This window comes from Typopeltis vanoorti, chromosome 4 (genome assembly GCF_054136105.1).
Source record: "Typopeltis vanoorti isolate ZY-2024b chromosome 4, IOZ_Tvanoo_1.0, whole genome shotgun sequence".
In the NCBI taxonomy this organism is placed as follows: Eukaryota; Metazoa; Arthropoda; class Arachnida; order Uropygi; family Thelyphonidae; genus Typopeltis; species Typopeltis vanoorti.
The window spans coordinates 104,336,273-104,357,450 of NC_143552.1; the positions used below are offsets into that span (position 1 = coordinate 104,336,273).

General features: G+C 35.9%; 1 protein-coding gene across 1 annotated transcript in view; it reads left to right on the forward strand.

The window, feature by feature from the left end:
* LOC150107569 (uncharacterized) overlaps positions 1-21,178 on the forward strand; it is a 613,086-nt gene that overhangs the window by 206,577 nt on the left and 385,331 nt on the right. Inside the window, exon 11 of the mRNA XM_090392132.1 lies at positions 3,574-3,768. Within this exon, the coding sequence (XP_090248258.1) occupies positions 3,574-3,768 (195 nt within the window). The remainder of the gene's footprint in view (positions 1-3,573; positions 3,769-21,178) is intronic.

Consider the following 21,178-nt stretch of genomic DNA (forward strand, 5'->3'; position numbering starts at 1 on the left):
GTCTTCTGACTGCATGAAGACACTGCCATAATAATAATAATAATAATAATAATAATAATAATACACTGGCCTTATGACCTTAGTTGCTTCAGCATAGAACGAATGTGAATACTAGATGGAAGTGAATGAGCCAAAGATATATGAGGTGGTAAGTTGGCTAGATGTTATTAAGGATGTTGGGTTAGATTATATCATTGCTTATTTTTTAATGAGAAAGGAATGCCATGTGTTAAGAAAAGAAATTGCATTTAGGAAGGTTGAGTCTCTAAGGAGTGAAAGAAAGACGGTGCTGCTGTGCAATAATCACACTATTTGAACATTTTATATTAATATAAACAAAGATCTATGTTTTAAACAAGAGTGTGTGTGTGTGTGTGTGTGTGTGTGTGTGTGTGTGTGTGTGTGTGTGTGTGTGTGTGTGTGTGTGTGTGTGTGTGTGTGTGTGTGTGTGTGTGTGTGTGTGTGTGTGTGTGTGTGTGTGTGTGTGTGTGTGTGTGTGTGTGTGTGTGTGTGTGTGTGTGTGTGTGTGTGTGTGTGTGTGTGTGTGTGTGTGCGTGCGTGCGTGCGCGCGTGCAGTTGTAATTAAGGTATTGGGGAAGTTTCGTTAAAACTGGAATATAAGATTAGGTTGATTGGGATAGAATTTTCTATGTTGACAGAAAGATGAGTTTGTGAAGCAGAAGTCCCTTGTTTCTGTTTGCATTTATGAAAAACTTCACAGCGTGTAGCATAATGGAGAATCATACAGTGATGTTTTTGAACTTTGTGTATCATTTCACAGATTTCCACATGCCATTTTGCTGTAGAAAGTTAAGGAAAATGAAGACAAATAATAATGATAATGGTGGTTTGAATTGATGGATTGTGATTACAAATATCCATACCCGGAATGTAGAAAGCAGGGTGGAATTGAAATTCACACCCTGCTTTCTAGCAACATGGTGTGAATTTGAATTCCACTGTGGGTATGGATATTTGTAAATGCCTTTAAATGGTAGATGAAATTTCACTGGCCAGGATGAGCTCACCACTCTGCTTATCGGAAGGCCTGAAGCAGCTTGACAAAGTTCCCTATTTGATCTCTAGAGCACGGTGACCAGATTATTTAATCCTTGGCTCACCTACTACAAAGACTATACTATATAATCTTTTTGCAGTGGAATTATAATATATATTTAAAACCTTCTATGGATGGGATGCATATTAAGAAAAAAAAAGTTATTTATCTATGTACGTGGGTGGTCTGAAAAGTTCTCAGCCTAACAATGAAAAAACGAATTTATAATTTCAAAATTATTTTTATTTTCAACATAATCTCACTTAAGACTAAGTGAGATTATGTTGAAAATAGATGCTCCATGCGCCATTATCTCGTTCTTGTAGTGGTTCTCAGTAAAATCTGAAAAATACCCCTCTACAGCTGCAATCACCTCTTGATTCGAAGAAAAACGCTTCATTTGCTGGTCACACTAATTTGAAGAGAGTAATAAGGATTATGCATCCTTTTTTTGGTGGGTAGGAAGATATTATATTCACAAGCAATTACATTCTGTTTTCATTCATATTTTACTCTGCTGTACACAAGAATAGTTTGCACATGAATCACACCTAGTTAAGCTACTTCACACAGGTTGCTCTTTTCAGTGAAAAATAGAGATGTAAGCAGAAGCCATGATAAGAATAATTACAGATTGATAACACTTACTTAAGGTTAATATTTGTTTAGTATAGTGTTTAATACAGTGAGATCTGGTTGAAACGATATAGTTACAGGGATAGAATATAAAACATATTGTATTTTCAGGGAGGATAGAGAGAATAGGACAGGAGGTGGGGTGAGGTATTGCTGATGACAGCTGAAGAACTTCATCCAACAATATTAGAAGTTAAAGAGGAGTTTAAGTCTAGGGAAGTTGGTTCATTTGAGGCTATCTAGTGCAGATAGATGTTGATAGTACAAAATATATTGTTGGTTTCTGTTATAGTCCAGGAGATTCACAGGAAGATGTGGACACCGTGCATTGGCAAATTAGCAGAATAAGTGCAGGCCAAGCAATTATTATGGAGAATTTCAACCGGTTACCGAGTTAGTCGATCTCTGGCACAGGCAAGCAGGTTTTTTTTGTCATGTAAACTCAAGAAAATCGACTGCAGAACCCACACTATTTTATACATTAAATATATTGTGTTTAGGTTAGGGACCACGAGATGGCGGCATTTGTTTAGCTGTCTCTTCGCAACATGTGCTTAATTAGTGATAGCCTTGGACCAGCTATCTCTGATTGCGTACCAGTGGAGATTGAACTGTCCACTCAGTCTCCAAAAGTTAGATTGGGCTAAAACAGCCTCGCCTACTCCCTATACGGAAATAAAAAGGCGTTAGCTGATTTTTTTAATACAGAATTTTTGGCTATGCCTCATAACCATTTTCAATGAAAAGAGATAAATTCTAATTTATCTCTTCATTTGTATGCGTAGATAATGGCTAAGAGACTCAGCCAAAAATTCTGCATGTATTCAACAAATATTATCCTGATATAAGTTATTATTCTGTAATAATCCTTATCATTAGCTTGTTCTTTTGTTCACAATATGGCATACATAAGGCTGTAAATTATGGTATGAGTCACTTATTTGTTGACTTAACATCTCAATGAGAGCTAGATCTGTGGAGATACTGAGAGTTCTTCCACAGGTATCCATCTTTTACTCTTCAGATCTTCTCAAAGTACCCACAAGAAAATTTGAATGGACTTTTAGCTTAGACAGTAAGATGTTGCCGTTCTAATGTTAATGGGAATATTTTGCACTTCTCAGTGCAGAAATGTAGCGATATGTACTTTATTTGTGGAATTGCGCTGCTAGAGACGGATGAAATTTGGGACCCTTGTGGAATGAGAGTTATCAGAGAAATCTAAAATTTATGGGACCCATTGAAGACATTATTAACACTACATGGAATATTATGGCCATGATAAGGAGAATGCTAAAAAATAGAGAAAAGAAAGTACTGCATGTACACAGTCTTGATCAGACTTATCTGGACTTTTATATACAAATTTGGTCATCTCATTTATGTTGTTGAGGAAACTCAGGAGATGAACCAGAGACAAAGGTAAATAACTTTAGCAGTATCAGGACTCTACAATATTGGTTATAATGAGAAGTTAAGGAAATGTAGATTGCAGAGCTTAATGGATAGGTGGCAAAGCGGTGATGTGATAGCAACTTTTAACTTTATGAGGGGAGTTTGCAGATTAATACAGAAGACATTATACATAAAATGCAAAGAGAGAGAGAGAAAAAGAGAACAAAAGGCCATATCTGGAAATGTGAAGAATATTTGGTGAACGGAATGAATTATCACAAATTATTGTTAATGCAAAGGTTATGAATGAATTTAAGTTACAGTATAAAGAGATTCGCTGGTTGAGTGAGATATTCTATACTATTAATAAAAACAAATTAACCCTTATATACCTTAAATACTTGTGTAGTTTAAAGCTGGTTTATGAACATAATCTATTCTATAGTGTGAATTTGTAATGGAATTTTTCTTTCATTAATATGTAGCTTGACAGCTTGAGAATGGGTTATCAGCTGACTACAGTAGAAACACTCATGCGAGAACTGAAAACATATTTATGGACCAAAAAAGAGGACTTTTTTATTGCAGAAGGAGAACCAGTAGTGGACTTACTAGAAGGAATTCAGGATTATCAGAGAAGATATGGTACACATAAAGAAGAAATTAACAATGTTTCCCAAGTAAGTATTTTATTGTTATTATTATTATTATTGACCTCCATGAAGCCACAAGACTCATTGTGGTAGGCCCTCCTTAGAGAACACAAAGTACCATTAAACTTGTTAATTTTCTGCTCTCTCTCTCTCTCTCTCTCTCTCTCTCTCATACAGTTATTTAATTTCCATGAAATCCATGTGACTAGATCTTAGCAGAGTAATCGAGATGTAGCCTGATCAAGTGCACTGATTAAATGTTCTACAGTCTCTCATCTTCCTGGTCTCATAATCTGCATTTGCTGTTATTCTTGATGTTCAAAATTTTTGCTTTGATTGCCTTAGTTTGTAATGCCTGTTCTTGAGCTGCTAGAATAAATCCTTCTCTTTTTTTTTTAATATATCCATATTGTAGCCATTGCCACATCTTGTTCACAACAATTTTGTCCTCAGTATCTCTAAGAAATTGGCCATGCAAAGGTTTATTTTTCCAGTGCACATATCGGTTATTTTGCTGTTCCTTTTTTGTAATCGCATTTGTTTCCTGTTGCTTTCAGAAGGCCCTATGGTGTAAGTGCTAAAAACATTTGCTCAGAACTATTGTAGATATAACTCTTTAAGCTAATTTCTTCTTCTTCCACAGTCTGTCTCACTTGCAGCAGACCCCGTCCACCTATTCTCCTTGGTAGGTACAACCGGTCAACATCACTTCGTGGATGTAATTCATGATGCATAATCATTAGTTTTCTAGTTTTGTCCAGGTCTTCTTTTGTCCAAACTATTATGCCAGCTGTGTATCGGATCATTGGTATAGCCGAAGAATTCATTGCTCTAATTGTGTTTAATCCACTTAGCTTTGTTTTCTGGATATTTTTAACTCTATTGGTGTATTCTGCTGCAGCCTGTTGTTTAACTTTCGAGCGGAGAATGTCACTCGCTTTTAATATTCCCAGATAGTTATAGTGTTCGTCAGCTGAAATTGCTTTTATATATTTCTCTTGAGCAGAATTAAAATTGCTAATGTCATTAATTTTTCCTCGTTTAATAGATAAATTTGCGCATTTATCTAAACCGAATTCCATTTTGATGTCCTGACTGAAAATACAAACTGTGTTCAGTAAAGAGTCTATTTGCTGGTCCGATTTTCCATATAACTTCAAGTCATCCATATACAATAGATGGGAAATTTTAATATTACATTTAGGAATTGCATATCCAATTTTTGTTTTGTTCATAATCATAGATAAAGGTATCAAAGAAATGTTGAAGAGCAATAATGACCAGGAATCACTTTGGAAAATTCCACGCTTAATGCTGATATTTACGAATCGTTCATTATTCACTATTAAAATTGTTTTCCGTGATTTCATAGCATCAGCCAGAAAGGAACATATGTTTTTGCTAATTCCAAATATTTTTGGTGGTTGTAGGATCCAAGGGTGTAGGAGGGAATCGAATGCCTTCTTAGAGTTTATCCATGCCATGTTTAAGTTAGTTTTTCGTCTTTTTGAATTTCTGAGAATCATTTTATTAATAAGGATCTGGTATTTTGTTCATCTGGATTTTTGAAAATTGCCTTTTTGTTCATTCGGATAAATCTGATTTTCATAAGTAGTGGGTATATGAAATTTGCTATCATTTGCAGTGAACAGCTTAAGCATAGTTGGTAGCCATGTTATTGGGCGATAGTTACTTGGGTCTGCACCCTTATCCTTATCTTTCATGAAAAGAAAAGTGTGCCCAGATATCATCCAGTCTTCCACTGAGCCTGACTGCAAAAAACAATTAAATTGTTCTACCATTCGATCATGTAGACTGGTTAGATGCTTTAACCAAAATCCATGTAGTTCGTCTTTGCTAGGTGCACTCCAGTTTTTTTAATTTTCTAGCTTGTGCGCTGACCATTTGTTTAGTGATAATGACATTTTGCATTTGTTTTTGTTTCATTTCTGATTCTATTTCCTTAATCTATGAGGCCTTTATTTTGTTCAATAAGATTATCCCAGATTGTCTTCCAAAATTTGAGTGTTTCTTCTCTTTCCGGTGAATGATTATTTGCATTTTTATTTTTCTGGGGAGACTGAAAGAACTAACGTTGGTTCTGTCGAAATTGCACATTTTGCACATATTGGTTTATTCTTGCTTCACATCTTTTAATTTTCCGTGCATTCACTATAATTGTTTATTTTAGCTCTTCGGTTTTGTTGGCAAATTATATGTGTTAATCAGTTTGTTTTTGATGTTATTATTTTTCAGCCGTACTTCTTTAAAATTCTTTAAGCTGTTGAAATTAGTTCGAAGTTTGGTGACGTTTCGTTCCAACCGGATTCTCCATGGTGCAAATTGTTTCATCCTCGGCTTTTGCTCTTGCGGTTTGCAACCAAGATTTACTGTATAGGAGCTGATTTGATTCCTGATTTGCTGTTGGTTGTGATGGTTTTACTCAGAGCATTTGCGTCTAAGAGGAGCTATTTTAGCTTGGATTTATGTAAAGCTTTTAATGGTGGTAGTCTTATACGATCATTTATGGAGTTCATATATTTCAGTAACCCTGACTTCATTTTACACGGTACTTCTATCAAAATATTCTGAGGTATGTCGTCAGGTTGATGCTTACTGAATTGAATTCCAAAGTTTGATATAGCTATCTCCTGATGATTTACTATTAGTGGAGTTGTTGGTTTATTACGTAACTCTTGCAGCTCAAGTTCAATAAATATTTTGTTAGAAAATGAAATTCTTTTGGTCCATAAGTCTTTGTTTTGTTATTGCAGATTCTGTGAATTTTTGTTTCAGAATTAAATGCCTACTCTTTCTAAAACCTTGTTTTTCTGGTGTTGATCTGTAAAAACATTTCATAACTTCTCTGTTTTCTTCTACAGTTCATATTTTACGTTTGGTTTCTTCCAGTTCGCTTTTCAGCTTCCTTCCCTGATTGCCCAGGATCCCAACATCTCATGCAGTCCTTGATGACCTGGGCGTCGACTGATCCGGCATGGATCTCTTCTTACTTTTCACCATTAAGATGGGGGGATGGAACACTGTTAGTCTGCTCCTCAGTTGAGACCTGTCTGACAAGGGGGCCTTGCTGGCAGCTATGCTACCGCCAGAATAGCTCTCAACATCACCGATGCACGCACGCCCCACCGCTACGACAAGGCCGTGTTCCTTTGGGTGAATTATTATTATTATTATTATTATTAATGGAGCCTGTGAGCTTGGTAGTGGCATGTGCGTCCACAGCCCTCGCCTGCCTGAAGGAAGAGTTATTATTAACGGATCCTGTGTAGCTCATTGGTAGTGGCATGAGTATCCAAAACCCTAGCCCGCCTGAAGAAAGAGTTCTTCTTCGATTAACGAAGAAGAAGAAAAAGAACGAAGTTCTTCATTAATCCTAAATTCGATTCTAGCAGCGACTACAAAAATAATTTTCTAAGGTTTTTTTTGATCGGTTCCCGAGTTAGTCGATCTATGGCACGGGAAAGCAGGTTTTTTTCCCAGTTACTAGGAATTGTTTTCCACTAAACTGAAGAAAATTGACCGTAGAACCCACGCTATTTTCAAATAGTCAACATAGTGTTAAAATTAGGGACTACTAGTAGGCGATACTTCCACTATCCCTTTTCACCCCAATGCCATGTAAATTATTGATGGTTTGGCCAGCTATCTCTGATTGTTCAGTCTTTGCCAGAGACTGACTTTCCCTGAGTATCCAAGAGTTTATAGGGGCTAACACGATCTCGCCTTCATACTCCCTTTAGGGAAATAAAAGGCGTTAGCAGATATTATTATTGTTATGTGACACCACCTCCAAGTAGTACTTTGATTCATTGTGGGAGAGCACACTGTTCCACTGCACAACTCACCATCTCCTCTACTTTAATCTCCTTCCTCCTACTACACATATCACACTAACACTATAAACACACAACGCCATCTACTGCCCACTAGTAGCATAAGTAGTAGTTTGTATCTGCAAATTATATGTGTCCTGTTGGCCTATTTGCCTGCATGTAGGATGAAAAACCAGAGTTTCCTGGAAAACAAACCCTGAGATTGGCTAACTCACCTTCAAATGAAAAAGACCATATAAAGATTCCTCTACTCACGACGAGAATCGAACTAAGATCGTTTCCAATGGAACGGGGGAAATATCTGCTGTGCTTCCAATTGCGCTATTGTTTTTGATGTTCAGAATTGTTGTTTATTATCATTTTTTGATAGGCTTGTGTGTATGTAGCTCAGTTTGAGTGGCGCTTGCATTCTGTACACTAAGCCACCCGAAGATACATTTAAGTTCAAGTCGAGTCACCGACTAGAGGAACTTTTTCTAAGCCTTTCTTCGACAGGTTCGAGTTAGTCGATCTCTGGCAAGGAAAAACTAATTTTGTCTCCTAGAAATTCGGGTTTTTCGTCCCATAAACTCAAGAAAATTGACTGTAGAACGCACATTAATTCAGACAGTAACACATCCTGTTAGGGTTAGGTACCAAGATATGGGAGCACATGTTTGCCCATCTCTTCATCAGTGTCCCATATATAATTAGTGATAGTCACAAGTCAGCTATCTCTGATTGGCTACCAGTGTAGATTGAACCGCCCACTCGGTCTCCAAAAGTTAGAGAGGATTAAAAGGCCTCGCCTACTAAAAGTTATCTATTATTATTTTTATTTTTTAATTCGATGATTCAGTAGTATTTAGGTTAATTTGATCGTTGTAGCGTTTTAATGGTGATGAGATTTATGTCTGTTTTATGTCAATCCGTACAGTTCAATTTGTCCTTCAAACTCATTCCACACATTCATAATCTGCACTCCTTTTTCCTCACACATTTCCACTAACATATCGCAAACTTCGCTCTCTGCCTTATTTCATCACTGTCATGCCTGGACATCACACTGACTACCTTTCTTATCACACTATTATCTTTTATCCTTCTCCACAACCTCTTGATATCCAATCTTACATGTTCTTTGTTCTCAGTCAAGTAATTTGTCCCGATTACCACTGCCAACTGTTTTGCTCACTTACTCCTCATATACAACGCCCCCAATCACTCTATTCATTTTACCTTCAGGAAAACAAACCTTCTGCATTCTCTCATCCACCACACCATTAATAATTGAATCCTCATACAACGCCACTCACAGGTCTTTCATTATCTCTTTCATACTGATATTATTCGTTTTCATCATTTTCACTCTTACAAACGAGGGTGGTCTGAAACGTTCTCGGCATAACAAAAGGAATTGACCATTTCAGAATTATTTTTATTTTTCAACATAATCTCCCTTAAGACTAATAGATTTATTCCAGCGATGCTACAGCGCCATTATCCTGTCGCTGTAGTGGTTCTCAGAAAGATCTGCAAAATGCCCTCTACAGCTGCAATCACCTCTTGATTCGAAGAAACACACTGACCAGCGAGGAAGAGTTTTAGTTTTGGGAAGAGATAGAGGTTAGAGGGAGCCAAATCTGGGGAATAGGGTGGATGTTCCAACAATTCATAGCACATATCCCTTAAGTTTCCCATTGCCAAAACACCTTTGTGGCAGGTGCATTGTCCTGATGAAAGATGATTTTTTTCTTCTGCACAAACCGGGTTTTTTCTCACGAAGTTTTTTGTCTAGTCTAGTTAAAAGATCAGAATAATATTCACCTGTTATTGTTTTACCCTTTTCAAGATAATTAATAAACAAAATGCCTTTTTCATCCCCAAACACCGGTGCCATGACCTTTCCTGCTGATGGAACCGAATTTATCTTCTTTGGTGCTGAACAACTGGCTTCTGTCCACTGTTTTGACTGCTGTTTGGATTCTGATGTGTAATGTTGAAGCCAAGTCTCATCTATAGTAATAAATCGACGCACAAAATCAGTTTTATTCTTGTTAAAATGCTCTAAGCACTGTTCAGAGATTTTCATGTGAGTGCGTTTTTGATCTGCTGTGAACAAGCGTGCCGCACCCATTTTGTGCAAAGCTTTTTCATTTGCAATTTTTCATGCAAAATATATCCTACACGTTCTTTTAAAATGCCTATAGTCTCAGCAATTTCACACACTTTGACTCGCCAGTCATCCAATACCATATCGTGCACTTGATCAATGCTTTCTATTGTGTTACACTTTTTGGACGTCCTCTTTACGTGGATCATCTTCAAGGCTGGTACGGCCACGTTTAAACTCGGCAGCCCATTTCTTAATTGTCGAAAACAAAGGAGAAGTGCCCATAAATTTTTCTGAACTTCGAATGAATTTCTTTTGGCGTTAAAGCTTCTTTTACAAAGAATTTTATAACCACACGATACTGAATTTTATCTGTTTCAAGGGATACAGACAGCTATATAAAACAAACTACTTGATAGAATGACGCAATTTCACATGGATGCTTATGACAGATGTATCAAATTAGAAAAAAAAATGTTGCTAATAGTGTTGCCATCTGTGGTTGAAGCCGAGAACTTTTCAGAACATCCTCGTATGTAGAATTATAATGTGGATGATTATGGGAAGCTCTGTAGTCAACTAGTATCAATATGTTGGAAAGATGAACTTTGCAGAACATATTGACAGTGCTTGGAAACTCATAAGACAGTATCTGACACAAGCAGTGTATAACTGTATACCAGTGGTTAACCGAGTAAATAGAGTAAGAGTGAAATGGATGAGCAGTGAAATAAAGCAAGCTGTGTTGGAAAAGAAAATGCTATAGAGGAGGTACAAGACAGTTTTTTGCCGATCTGATCCATGAAGAATATAAAGTGCAGGATAAGAAGGTGGCAAGCATGATAAAGATAGTGCAGTATGAGGGCAGATTCCCTGGTCAGGCTAAGGTTGTCCATACTTTCAACCTATTTCAATCATTCTGCAAGCTCTCTACATCAGCTTGATTAATTATAATGTTACCCAACTTTGTGTCATCGGGAAACAACTGAATATCTCCCTTCAAATTATTTCCTATATCATTTTTGTACAAATTAACAATAATAATCTAACCACAGAGTTTTCTAGCACACCACTCGTCATCTGCTTCATCCTGGACTACTCCTATATAAATGTACACTAATTTTTATTATCTCTCTGTGAGCCCTTCTCGTATCCACATCACCAGTTTAATATCCATCCCTATTTGTTCTAATTTACATAACAGTATTCCATGGTGTATCCTATCAAACGGCTTATCAAAATCCAGCAGAATCATTGTGTTGCCATCCTTCTTGTCCAGCTCGGCTGTCACTCTATTATAAAAGTTAATAAATTACTAAGGTAAAACCGACTTTTAACAAAATCATGTTGTCTCCCATAGAGTATCATATTCTAATCCATCCATTCCTGAATTCTGTCTTTAACCAACTGTTCTGTTACTTTTATCACCACTTCCTAGATGATGATTAGTCTTTAATTTTCTACCGCAGTCATAGAGCCTCCTTTATGCACAAGAACTATTTTACTTCCTACACTCCCTGGGGACCATACCAGAGCTCAGACTTTGGTTAAACAGCCAAATAGGAGACATTGATAATTCCTTTGCACATTCACCTAATACCTGAGCTTGTATCCTATCCAAACCAACACCAGTATTAGTATTTAAATTCTGAAATGTCCTAAGTACTTCTGATTTATTATCCTCAATTCACATATCAGTTATTGCTATATACGACACAGAAATATCCTCACTTATGTTATAGACTTTTGAAAAGATGTTATGCTGTAACTCTACTATTATATCCGGCTCAGTCACTATGCACTCATCAGTAACCACAAGGTTATCCTTCCAAAGTCATTCTTCCTTTTACTTGCCAAGTAGTGAAATTCTTTGGAATTTCCTTTGACCTGCTTGGCTAAGGTCTTCTCACAATCTCATTTAGCTTTCCTTACTATGTTGGTAACCTTTCTAGACATTTATTCATTTGTCTATAGAAAACTGGAAAAATAAGGTGTTAATGCTGGCATTTATTTTCATAACAGAAGGCAGTAATCGAGTCCGATTTCTGTTTAGAGTAGACATTACACTAATCACATTTTTTGAATGACAGTATTTATCATCATCAGCAGCCATTGTCAGTCCACTGCTGGATGAAGGCCTTTCCAAGATTACTCCAAAATTGTCTGTCTATGGCTCTCCTTTCCTACGTCATTCTTGCAAATCTGATGATATCATCAATGCACCGTGATTTAGGTCGATGTCGTGGTCGTTTTTCCTCTCGTGGAATCCAGTCCAATCCATTACTTCTTTTGTCCATCGTTGATCTTGTCTTCGAGCAATATGTCCAGCCCATTGCCACTTCAGATGTTTCACTCTTCCTATGACGTCAAAGACTTTGGTTTGGTTTCTTATTCATATATTCCTTTTGTGATCCAATCTTGTTGTACCAAGCAGACTTCTTTCCATATTATATTGTGTTGTTCTTAATTTTTGAATTTGTTTTGCCTTTAGTGTCCATGTTTCATAGCCATATATCAATAGGAAGAATACATTGATTAAAAACGTTTCTCTTCAGGCAAAATGGTAGTTGGCTTTTGAATACGGAACGTATTGTACGACACTTCATAGAACCGAGCTTGGTAATGTGCTAAGAATAGTCAATTCATGCTGAAGGGGAGAAAGAAATAAAGGATGTACGAATTGTTCACCAACACGTGAAGCACGTAGTTTATACGTAAATTTTCCACCTGTTGTACAAGCAAAATAGTTACCACTTTAAGAACTAGATTTTCATAAAAGAAAAGCTAATTTTCCAACGTATAATAATAAACACTCATCCTACGAAACGCATTGATTACCCCTAATATCAGAATGGATTCTCCTTCTTCTGACATGTACAGAAGTGTCGAAGGGTTCGCATTTGTGGGCTTAAAGTAGTTTTCCAAATGCTTTCCACCCAAGCATCGTGCGTCTTTCAATTTCGTCCATGATATTTTGTTCCATTCATATATGTTGTCCTAAGAATATGTAATGATCTACTTGTTTAATTTTATCATTAGTGGTTTTTATTATTTCTAGTTGGGCATAGCTATTAAGCATAACTTGGGCCTTCTTTAGGTTTATCCTCAGGCCAGCTGTTTTGCTAGCAATTTTAAGTTCATGGATATGGGTTTGTAGTTTATGCACAGTTGAAGTAAAGATAACTATGTCATCTGCAAAGCGTAAATGACTTAAATAGCTTCCATGTATCTTCAGACCTTTTCCTTCCCAATCAAGGAGTTTGAATATTTCTTCTAGGCATGCTGTGAATAATTTTGGAGATATTGTGTCACCCTGTCTTATCCCTCTCTGTATTTCCACAGTAAAGATGTTTCCATTGAAATGAATTGCTGTCGTGGCATTAGTGTACGGTACGCTGATTTGATGATCCTGACGTATGACTCCTCCATTTGTTGGTTTCCTAATGATTTAAGTATTGCAAAGTTTTTAGTAAATCAAATGCTCTCTCATAATCAATAAAATCAAGGTAACTGATATTCATTACACCTTTCGATAATCTGCTGTACAACTTGAACTGGTCCATTGTACTAAAGCCACTTCGAAAACATGGTTGTTCTTTTGGTTGTGCTAGGTCTAGAGTCGTACAAAGTCTATGAGCCAAGACTTTTGTAAAAACTTTGTAAATCACCGATAGTAGACTGGTGGTCGGTAGTTTTTTAGGTCTTCTACTTCGCCTTTTTTATGTATCAGAATTAGGGTAGCCTTCTTCCATGTTCTTGGTACATCAGTTTTTCTTCAGATATAAGGTAAATAGTTTTGCCAAGATTTTGTAGATCATTTCTCCACCTGCTTTTAGAAGTTCAGCTATAACTCCATCCTCACCTGCAGCTTTTCCATTTCGCAAGCTTTGGATGCTCCACATAACTTCTTCTGGTAGAATGCTGAATATAATGCTGAGTAAAATTCTTCAATTCTTTTTCCTATAGGATATCTATCTACGGTTATGGTTTCATCTTATAGTTTGACTGCAACCATCTGTTTATTGCTGTTTGACTTTTTTTCCTTTTTTTTTGTTTTGAGGCTACGGTTGTTTTTGATTGTTTGTTGTATGAATTTACAATTGAATTGCCTTTTTGCTTCTGTGATACGTTTTCTGATCGTTTTGCACAATTCAGTGTATTCAATTTTATTCTGTAGATTATTTGATTGTTTCATTTCTCTTCGTTTCTTCATGAGCTGTTATCTTGTTCAAAACTTTGTTTCTGTTCTGTGGCACCAGTTATTTCAAGTGAGCATTGTAAAAGATTTTGGGTGCTAATGTCATTACTTTCTGATAGATCATCATTGTCATCTATAATAAGATTTTTAAATCTTTAGTTGTTGATGTTGGAATATATCTTTTTTAATGTTGAGTGTGTGTACATCAATTTTGCTTTGATTTTCGAAACATTTTGTTCTTTCTTTTTGGCAGTTTATTCGAATCTTACTGCGTACCATACTATGGTAATTTCCAATGTTGAAGGTGTTTATAATAGAATGGTCTTGAAAGATGTTTTACTTATTGCTGAGGATAAAGTAAATTTCACTAGTTTTTCCATTTGGTCTTTCCCATGTCCACTTCGTGTGTGCTATTTTGTTGAAAAACGAATTCATGGTATACAGGTTTTCTTTTTCTGCAAATTCTATTAACCTTGCGCGATCATCTCTCATGCCATATCCAAAGTTTCCCATTGAGCTTTCATCTCATTGTTGTATACCAATTCTAGCATTAAAGTCTGCCATTACAATTCCGAAATGGTGTTTTCCTTTATTGTAGAGTTGGGACACATCATGATAGAAGGCTTCAATTTCTCCATCAGAATGACTTATTGTTGGTGCATAGACTTGGATGATCTCAAGAGTGTATCTTTTTGAGATTTGAATAACAAAACTTGCTATTCGATCCGATATACTCTCAAATTCTATTATATTATTCTTTAATTTTTTATTGATCATGAATCCAACTCCACTTATTCTTTCCTTATCTTGGCCTCTATAATGCATTGTCTGTGTTTTAATTGAATAATTTCTTGGCCATTACGTCTAACTTCACACAGTCCGAGAATGTCCCAATTTAGTGGCTTTAGCTCTTCAGTTAGTTCATTTAGCCTTGCTTCACTGCTCAGAGTCCTACAGTTTAAAGTTGCAAAGGTTTAGTTTCCAAATGGCAGCGTAATCTGGTTACCCTTGGATCACACTGCCATTGGAAGCGTGATCTGGTTACCCTTGGATTCTGGGCACGCTCAGTCTTCATGTTTAACTGCCTGCTGCCATAGCTAGTAACAGTCCTGCCGCCAGGGATGAGGCTATTTTATTTCTGTTTGATTCATCTTGAAAGGTTGGACCGTAATTCACAACACTGGTACTGAGTGTTGATGAAAGGCAATATTTTCACATGGGATCGCCAGTCCCAAAACCACTGGTCCACGGCTCTTTATTCAATATATTCAGAGCTGCCCTGATATCCAACAGATGTTAGTCAGGGTTTTCTCCTATCCACTGCCTTGGCGACACGCTCGGTAGCCAGTTGGAGCCTCGAAGACAATATTTATATCACAATCGAAGTATTACTTCAGCACAATATCAAGGATTTAGGCCTACTATGGCCTGTTCCGGCCTTAGAAGTCATCGTTGAATCGTTTAAGAGGACGTCCTTGTTTTCTTTTTCCTAATGGCTTGTACTTTAAGGCTTGTTTTGGTAATCTTTCTGTTTTCATTCTTTGAACGTGTTCCATCCATCTATGTTTATATTTTTTAATTTTTTCAATTACTGGTTCTTGGTTTAATTCTTTCATATCTTCGTTTCTTTTGTGATCAAATAGGGTATACTTTGCAGTTTTTCTCATAAACTTCATTTTGAATTTTAGCTATTGAATAATAAGTTTATTTGTTTTTTGTTTGTTACTGAAAGTTATTTAAAAAATGCTAAGGACAGTTTATAATAAAGTGAAGAAAACTGGGTAAGCATTATTATTATTATTATTGCATGATACCTCCAAGAAGTCCATAGACTCATTGGGGGAGGACCAGGACCGTCGTCAGATTACATCGCGCCCTGAGGCAAACAATTAAATATCATCCCTGATGGATTATAAGACAAAAATATAAGAAACTCTCCAACTGCGATTTTGTTTTTATTACAAGAGAAACATTAATGCAAAACGATTACATAATATTATTAATTAAATGTTTGCTCTGCGGGGATATGGCACAATAAAACTGTTTATAAGTTCTTCTAAATTTAAATTATATGCTATATCTGCCTCTGTTGATATAGTTGCTAGACCAACCAATCTTTCTCTTGTCATTTCTGTTCGCAAATAATTTTTAATCAGTTTAGCTTGGAAAAACATCTTTCCGCACTTGCCACGCTAACAGGAATTGTTAACGTAGCGACTGCACCTACCGCAATATGGCTGAATGAGCGCCCTTATTAAGCAGTCCTGTAGGGCAGGCTGCCTCTATGCTACATCCTGTCGACGGTACTGGGGAGGGCACCTACTCAACAAATCTCCCTCACCATCACTTACCCCACCAACTACAGCAAACCGCCACCGCCATCATCACCAACACCAAACATCACAAACACCATCTACTGCCCACAACCACCACTACTATTTATTGTCTGTAAATTGCGTGTGTTCTCAAGGCCGATTTTTCTGTATGCAGATTGAAAAATCCAAGTTTCAGGAGAAAGAACCTTGTTGAAGCCGATCTCATACCCCTGTATGAGATCGGCTTACTCACCTTCAATCGAAGAAAAACTATTTAAAGATTCCTCTCGTCACGACGAAAATCGAACTTAGGTATTTTCCGAATGAAGAGCGCAACGTACCGTTGTTCTTCCAATTGCGCTACGGAGGACTGTAAGGTAGTGTTAGTGTAATTATAAATTAGTGTATGATGAATTTTAGTTAAAGAAAGAAAAAGATAAATAATAAACTAACGCCTTTTATTCCCTTATAGGGAGTAGGAGAAAGAAAAGTAACACTGGAATAATTAATAGTGTTTTCTCTATGCATAAATTTAAGGTATTGTAGATTACAAGTAATAAGGGTTGACCTAATATGGGGAAATGAACAAATTTTAGTTTGAAGTTTGCTTTTTATTATTATTATATATTTATTATTATTTCGTGACACCTCCGAGGAGTCCAAAGACTCATCAAGGGAGAGCACCTACTCTACAAATATCCTTCTCCACCACTTAATTCACTAACTACACCAACTGCTACTACTATCATCAGTGCCAGCGCTAGGGTCGTTGCCTCCGCATGCAATTTCTATCTAAGCGCCCCTGTAACGATCCGGCGTGTGTGGTTCTTTTATGACAATAAAAATTTAAATTATTTGAAATTTCTTAAATAAATTTTGACAGAACAGCCACACGTTGGTTTGCTAAATGTAACAAACCGGGGGTGCTGACTAGGCAGGCTAATCGTTAAAGCGCACACAATTAAAATGAATTTTAATTAAAGTTAAAATTTATTTGAACCAAAGTTTAAAAAATTCTTGCATTTTACAAGTTACTAAATTCTTAGTAACTTTTTTAAATAATTTTTATAAGTGGAACTATCTTTTAGGAAAATAAAAGAAACTCAAGATAGATGAGAAAATAAGAAAAGAATTCAGAAATAATTAGAACATTTAATATAAGTATTCAAAAAATACAATCTTTACAGAATAACAGAGAATAAATTAAATTACATAAATATACTTGAAATTTTTTAAATTAAAATTTTAGGGTTTTTGATTTCATATTCACAAAATTAGAAATAATGGTCTTAAGTTCTAATTCCGCACATAGATTATTTTCAATAGCTATTAACGCCAAACTAACAAGCCTTTTTTGTGGCATACTTGTTTTTAAGTAGGTTTTAATCAATTTCAACTCGGAAAAGGAACGTTAACCGCTCGCTACAGTAATAGGTAAGGTTAATATTATTCTTAAAGCAATTGAAAAGTTAGGGAAAGATAAATTATTGGACACAATAAAATTAAGAATATCGAAAGGGTTTTGAATATTTAAATTATCCTTCCGAAAAATATCCCGAAAAGCACATAACTCGTCATACAGTTCTATTGCATTTACGTCTTTATTGTCGCCGTCCTTCAAGAGAATCTCTAAATCGTCACGATTTTTTCGAAAATCTTCGTTATTAATTTGTATTAATTTCTATACAAGAAATTGAAATTATCATATGTTTTAGTTATTCAAAACGTTCTATTAACGAACACATTGCAACGTCACATTCACTCTAAATTTATCTTCTGGCCATTGTGGCATTTCGTCATGATGCTCGTAGTCAAATTGTCGTGTCTTCTTTTGTCGTCGAACTTCCGTACCAGTTTTAAATTCTTGTTCTCCATCCGCCTCTTCACTCAGTTCTTTTGCCATTTTTAGAACTTCTTTAAAATTTGTATCTGATCGATACTCTTGTAAGAATATTTTTAAGTTTTCGATAGATTCTAAAACAAGTTTAATGTTCATATTTTTGTCTTGAAGCATTTTACTCACAGGATTTATTCTGTTAAGTAAATCATGCCAAATTATAAGAGAGCAAATAAATTTTTAGTCCTTTATTTTCGCGCATAATGTTTGTGCTTCATACTGAGTTTCTTTATTAAAATTTTCATTATTTAAAATTTCAAAAAGTGCACCATAAATTTCTCCTAACTGATATCATAGAGGGCGGATTGCATTACTTTTATTTTCCCATCACTTTTCTGATGGCTGTTTCAATGTTAAATTTCTTAAGAACTTTAAAAGGATTGCCCAATGTTTGTGAGAGAATGAAAAGAAATTGTACATTTCTTGAATAATTGCAAAGAAACTAATTGTACCTGCATTCACTTTGGCTTCATCGTTAATGATTAAATTTAGAGTATGAGCAGCACATGGCACGTAAAAAGCTCGAGGATTTTGGTTCAAAAGCCAGTTTTGGAGCCAATATTTTTTCCCTTTCATATTTTTTTCAATATTTCCCTTTCAGTATTTTGCCCCATTGTCATACCCTTTACCTCACATGTCTTCAATGGGAATGTTCAGTTTTTCCAGTTGTTCCATTCAGGGGTGTGCCAGCCATATGTGCAATGTGTGTGATGCACACAGGCGCCAGGATAGTAAAGGCACCAAAGAGGAGGAAATACTTAAAAAAAACGTTTTTTTAAAGTGATTTTTTTATTGGAGAGGGGGGGGATAGGGGCACTAGCCAAAGTTTTGCACACAGGCGCCGGACACTGCTGGCGTGCCCCTCTGGTTCCATTATTGTTGCACATAAACCACGTTCTGATATATCTGCAAAACCTAAAACGTTTTCTCTGATCTTGACAATTCCATTGTCACAGGAAACAAAGTGAATAATAATGGTCATTTGTTTTGTTTTACTTGCATCAATTGTGCAGTCTAAAATTATGGAATAATATTTAGATTTTCGAATTGATAATAAAATTGTATCCCTGACTGCATTACTTAAAGTTTCCAATATTTCATTTTGACTGTCTTTACTCAAATAGTGTACTCTATTATTTCATTGTAGGAACCTTTCAATATGATTTTCCATAACGGAATCAAACTTCGCAAACAATTCGACTAATTTAAAAAATTGCCGTTATTCCTTTCGTATAATTTATCAGATGATCCGCGAAAAGCGAAATTTTGGCTACCAAGGAATTTTATAATTCCAATCAAGTGTTCTAAAACACTCGTCCAATGTTTCTTTTCCATTTCATACATGCTTTGAGTCTGGCAATCAATAGTAGTTTTGTTTTTCAAAATTTTATCAAGTTCCTTACATTTTCATGTGAGTTAAACTAGTCTCATGTCTATGCAAAGTTGAACTTACATTTCTCCAATCGTTATAACCTTCTACAAGACTACTTGATTCAGTAGGTGCGAAATGTTTGCAACTCAAGCAAAAAACAGAATTTAAAGTTTCGGAATAAATGAGCCATGTTCTTGGCATGAGCTCCTTGTTTTCCATTTTTCTATTACAATACATGTCGCCAAATTTACGACCATATGTATCTCTGGGATATATTATATTTTTCTTTTGAACAGGCTTCATTTCAATTAAAACAACTCGTAATTTTTCATCAATATTTTCCCATTCACCTGGATCTTCTAAATTTACAGAGACTAACAATGTGTTAGTTTCGTGGTCAGCTACGACTAAATCTTCTCCTAACTGTTTTTCACTTACATCATGTGTCTTGTTATCTTGTTCAATAGTTGCAATAGTACTTTCATGCAAACTTCATGGATGATGTGCACGGTTCGCCAACTCTGATTTCTGATGTATCGAGTTGGTTACAATTTGCATCGGAATATTTTAATATTTTAACAAATTTATTAAGCGCCCCAGTTCGTTTCTTAATATCTGCTTCTTTCGCAGCATGACGCTTAAGATTTTGTGCACCGAATAACTTTTTTTTTTTTAAATTTTTGATTCCATTTCTACCCACAAGAAATTATTACACAACATGACACAGAGATGAAATTATAGTCTGCACTGTGCTACTGTTAGTAAGCTCTTGTTGCTAGGTAACCAGTCATATGATATGACTGGTTACCTAGCAACAAAATTTTCATAGGAAAATTCATTTCTGCACAGAAATCCGTTCACTGTTTCACTTCAGATAGACTGCAGTAGATACAACATTCTGCAGACAAGCATTTAGCCTGCTCTCGCTGCAAAATTGTAAACATACAATTTATATACAATTTTTTAAAATTTTTATTCGATGTATCCGGCCTTATTTATTTTAATATTGATCATTCTAAGATTTTTTTGTTTTTATGATAAAAATTTTGTTTCTTAAAAATGTATGAACCATGTCCAGGCAGCGGCGCCCCCTTCGTAGCAGCACCCGCATGCACCTCATGCTCTGAGTGCCTGCTTCCGCCGGCCCTGACTATCATATCATCATCTACACCAACATCACCATTTCATCACTACACCAACATCATCATTTGTCTGTGTCAGGACTTTTCATTTAAAGTTGAATTAGGTGGTCTCATGTGGCAATAGCAGGGTTTTTCCTGCTGGAAACATGAGTTTATTATCCTGCAAAATAGACAGATTGACATATTTTGGCATAGTGCTTTGTATATTAGTGTTTTTAGGCGTATAGGAACTATGTCTTTTAACCTGTAGAGTTTGCCGCTTATTGTTCGGAGTTTGTTGTGTAGATGGTTTATGTGGCTATTCCAGTTCATATCTTCATCGAAGTAAATTCCAAGGTATCGTATTGTTTCAACCTGAGTGATTGTAGTGGTTTTGCTGTTCTGTGTGTTTTTTATGTTGGAAAGTGGATGTTTGATGGTTATATATTTGTTATCAACTGGTCGAGTCAGTGGATTTCTGAATATCATTAATTTTGTCTTTTCTGAGTTTAGGTGTATGGAGTTTTTCGTGAGCCAGTCTATGATCAGATTTATGTTATGGTGCATATTTGTTTGGGCTATGCTTGC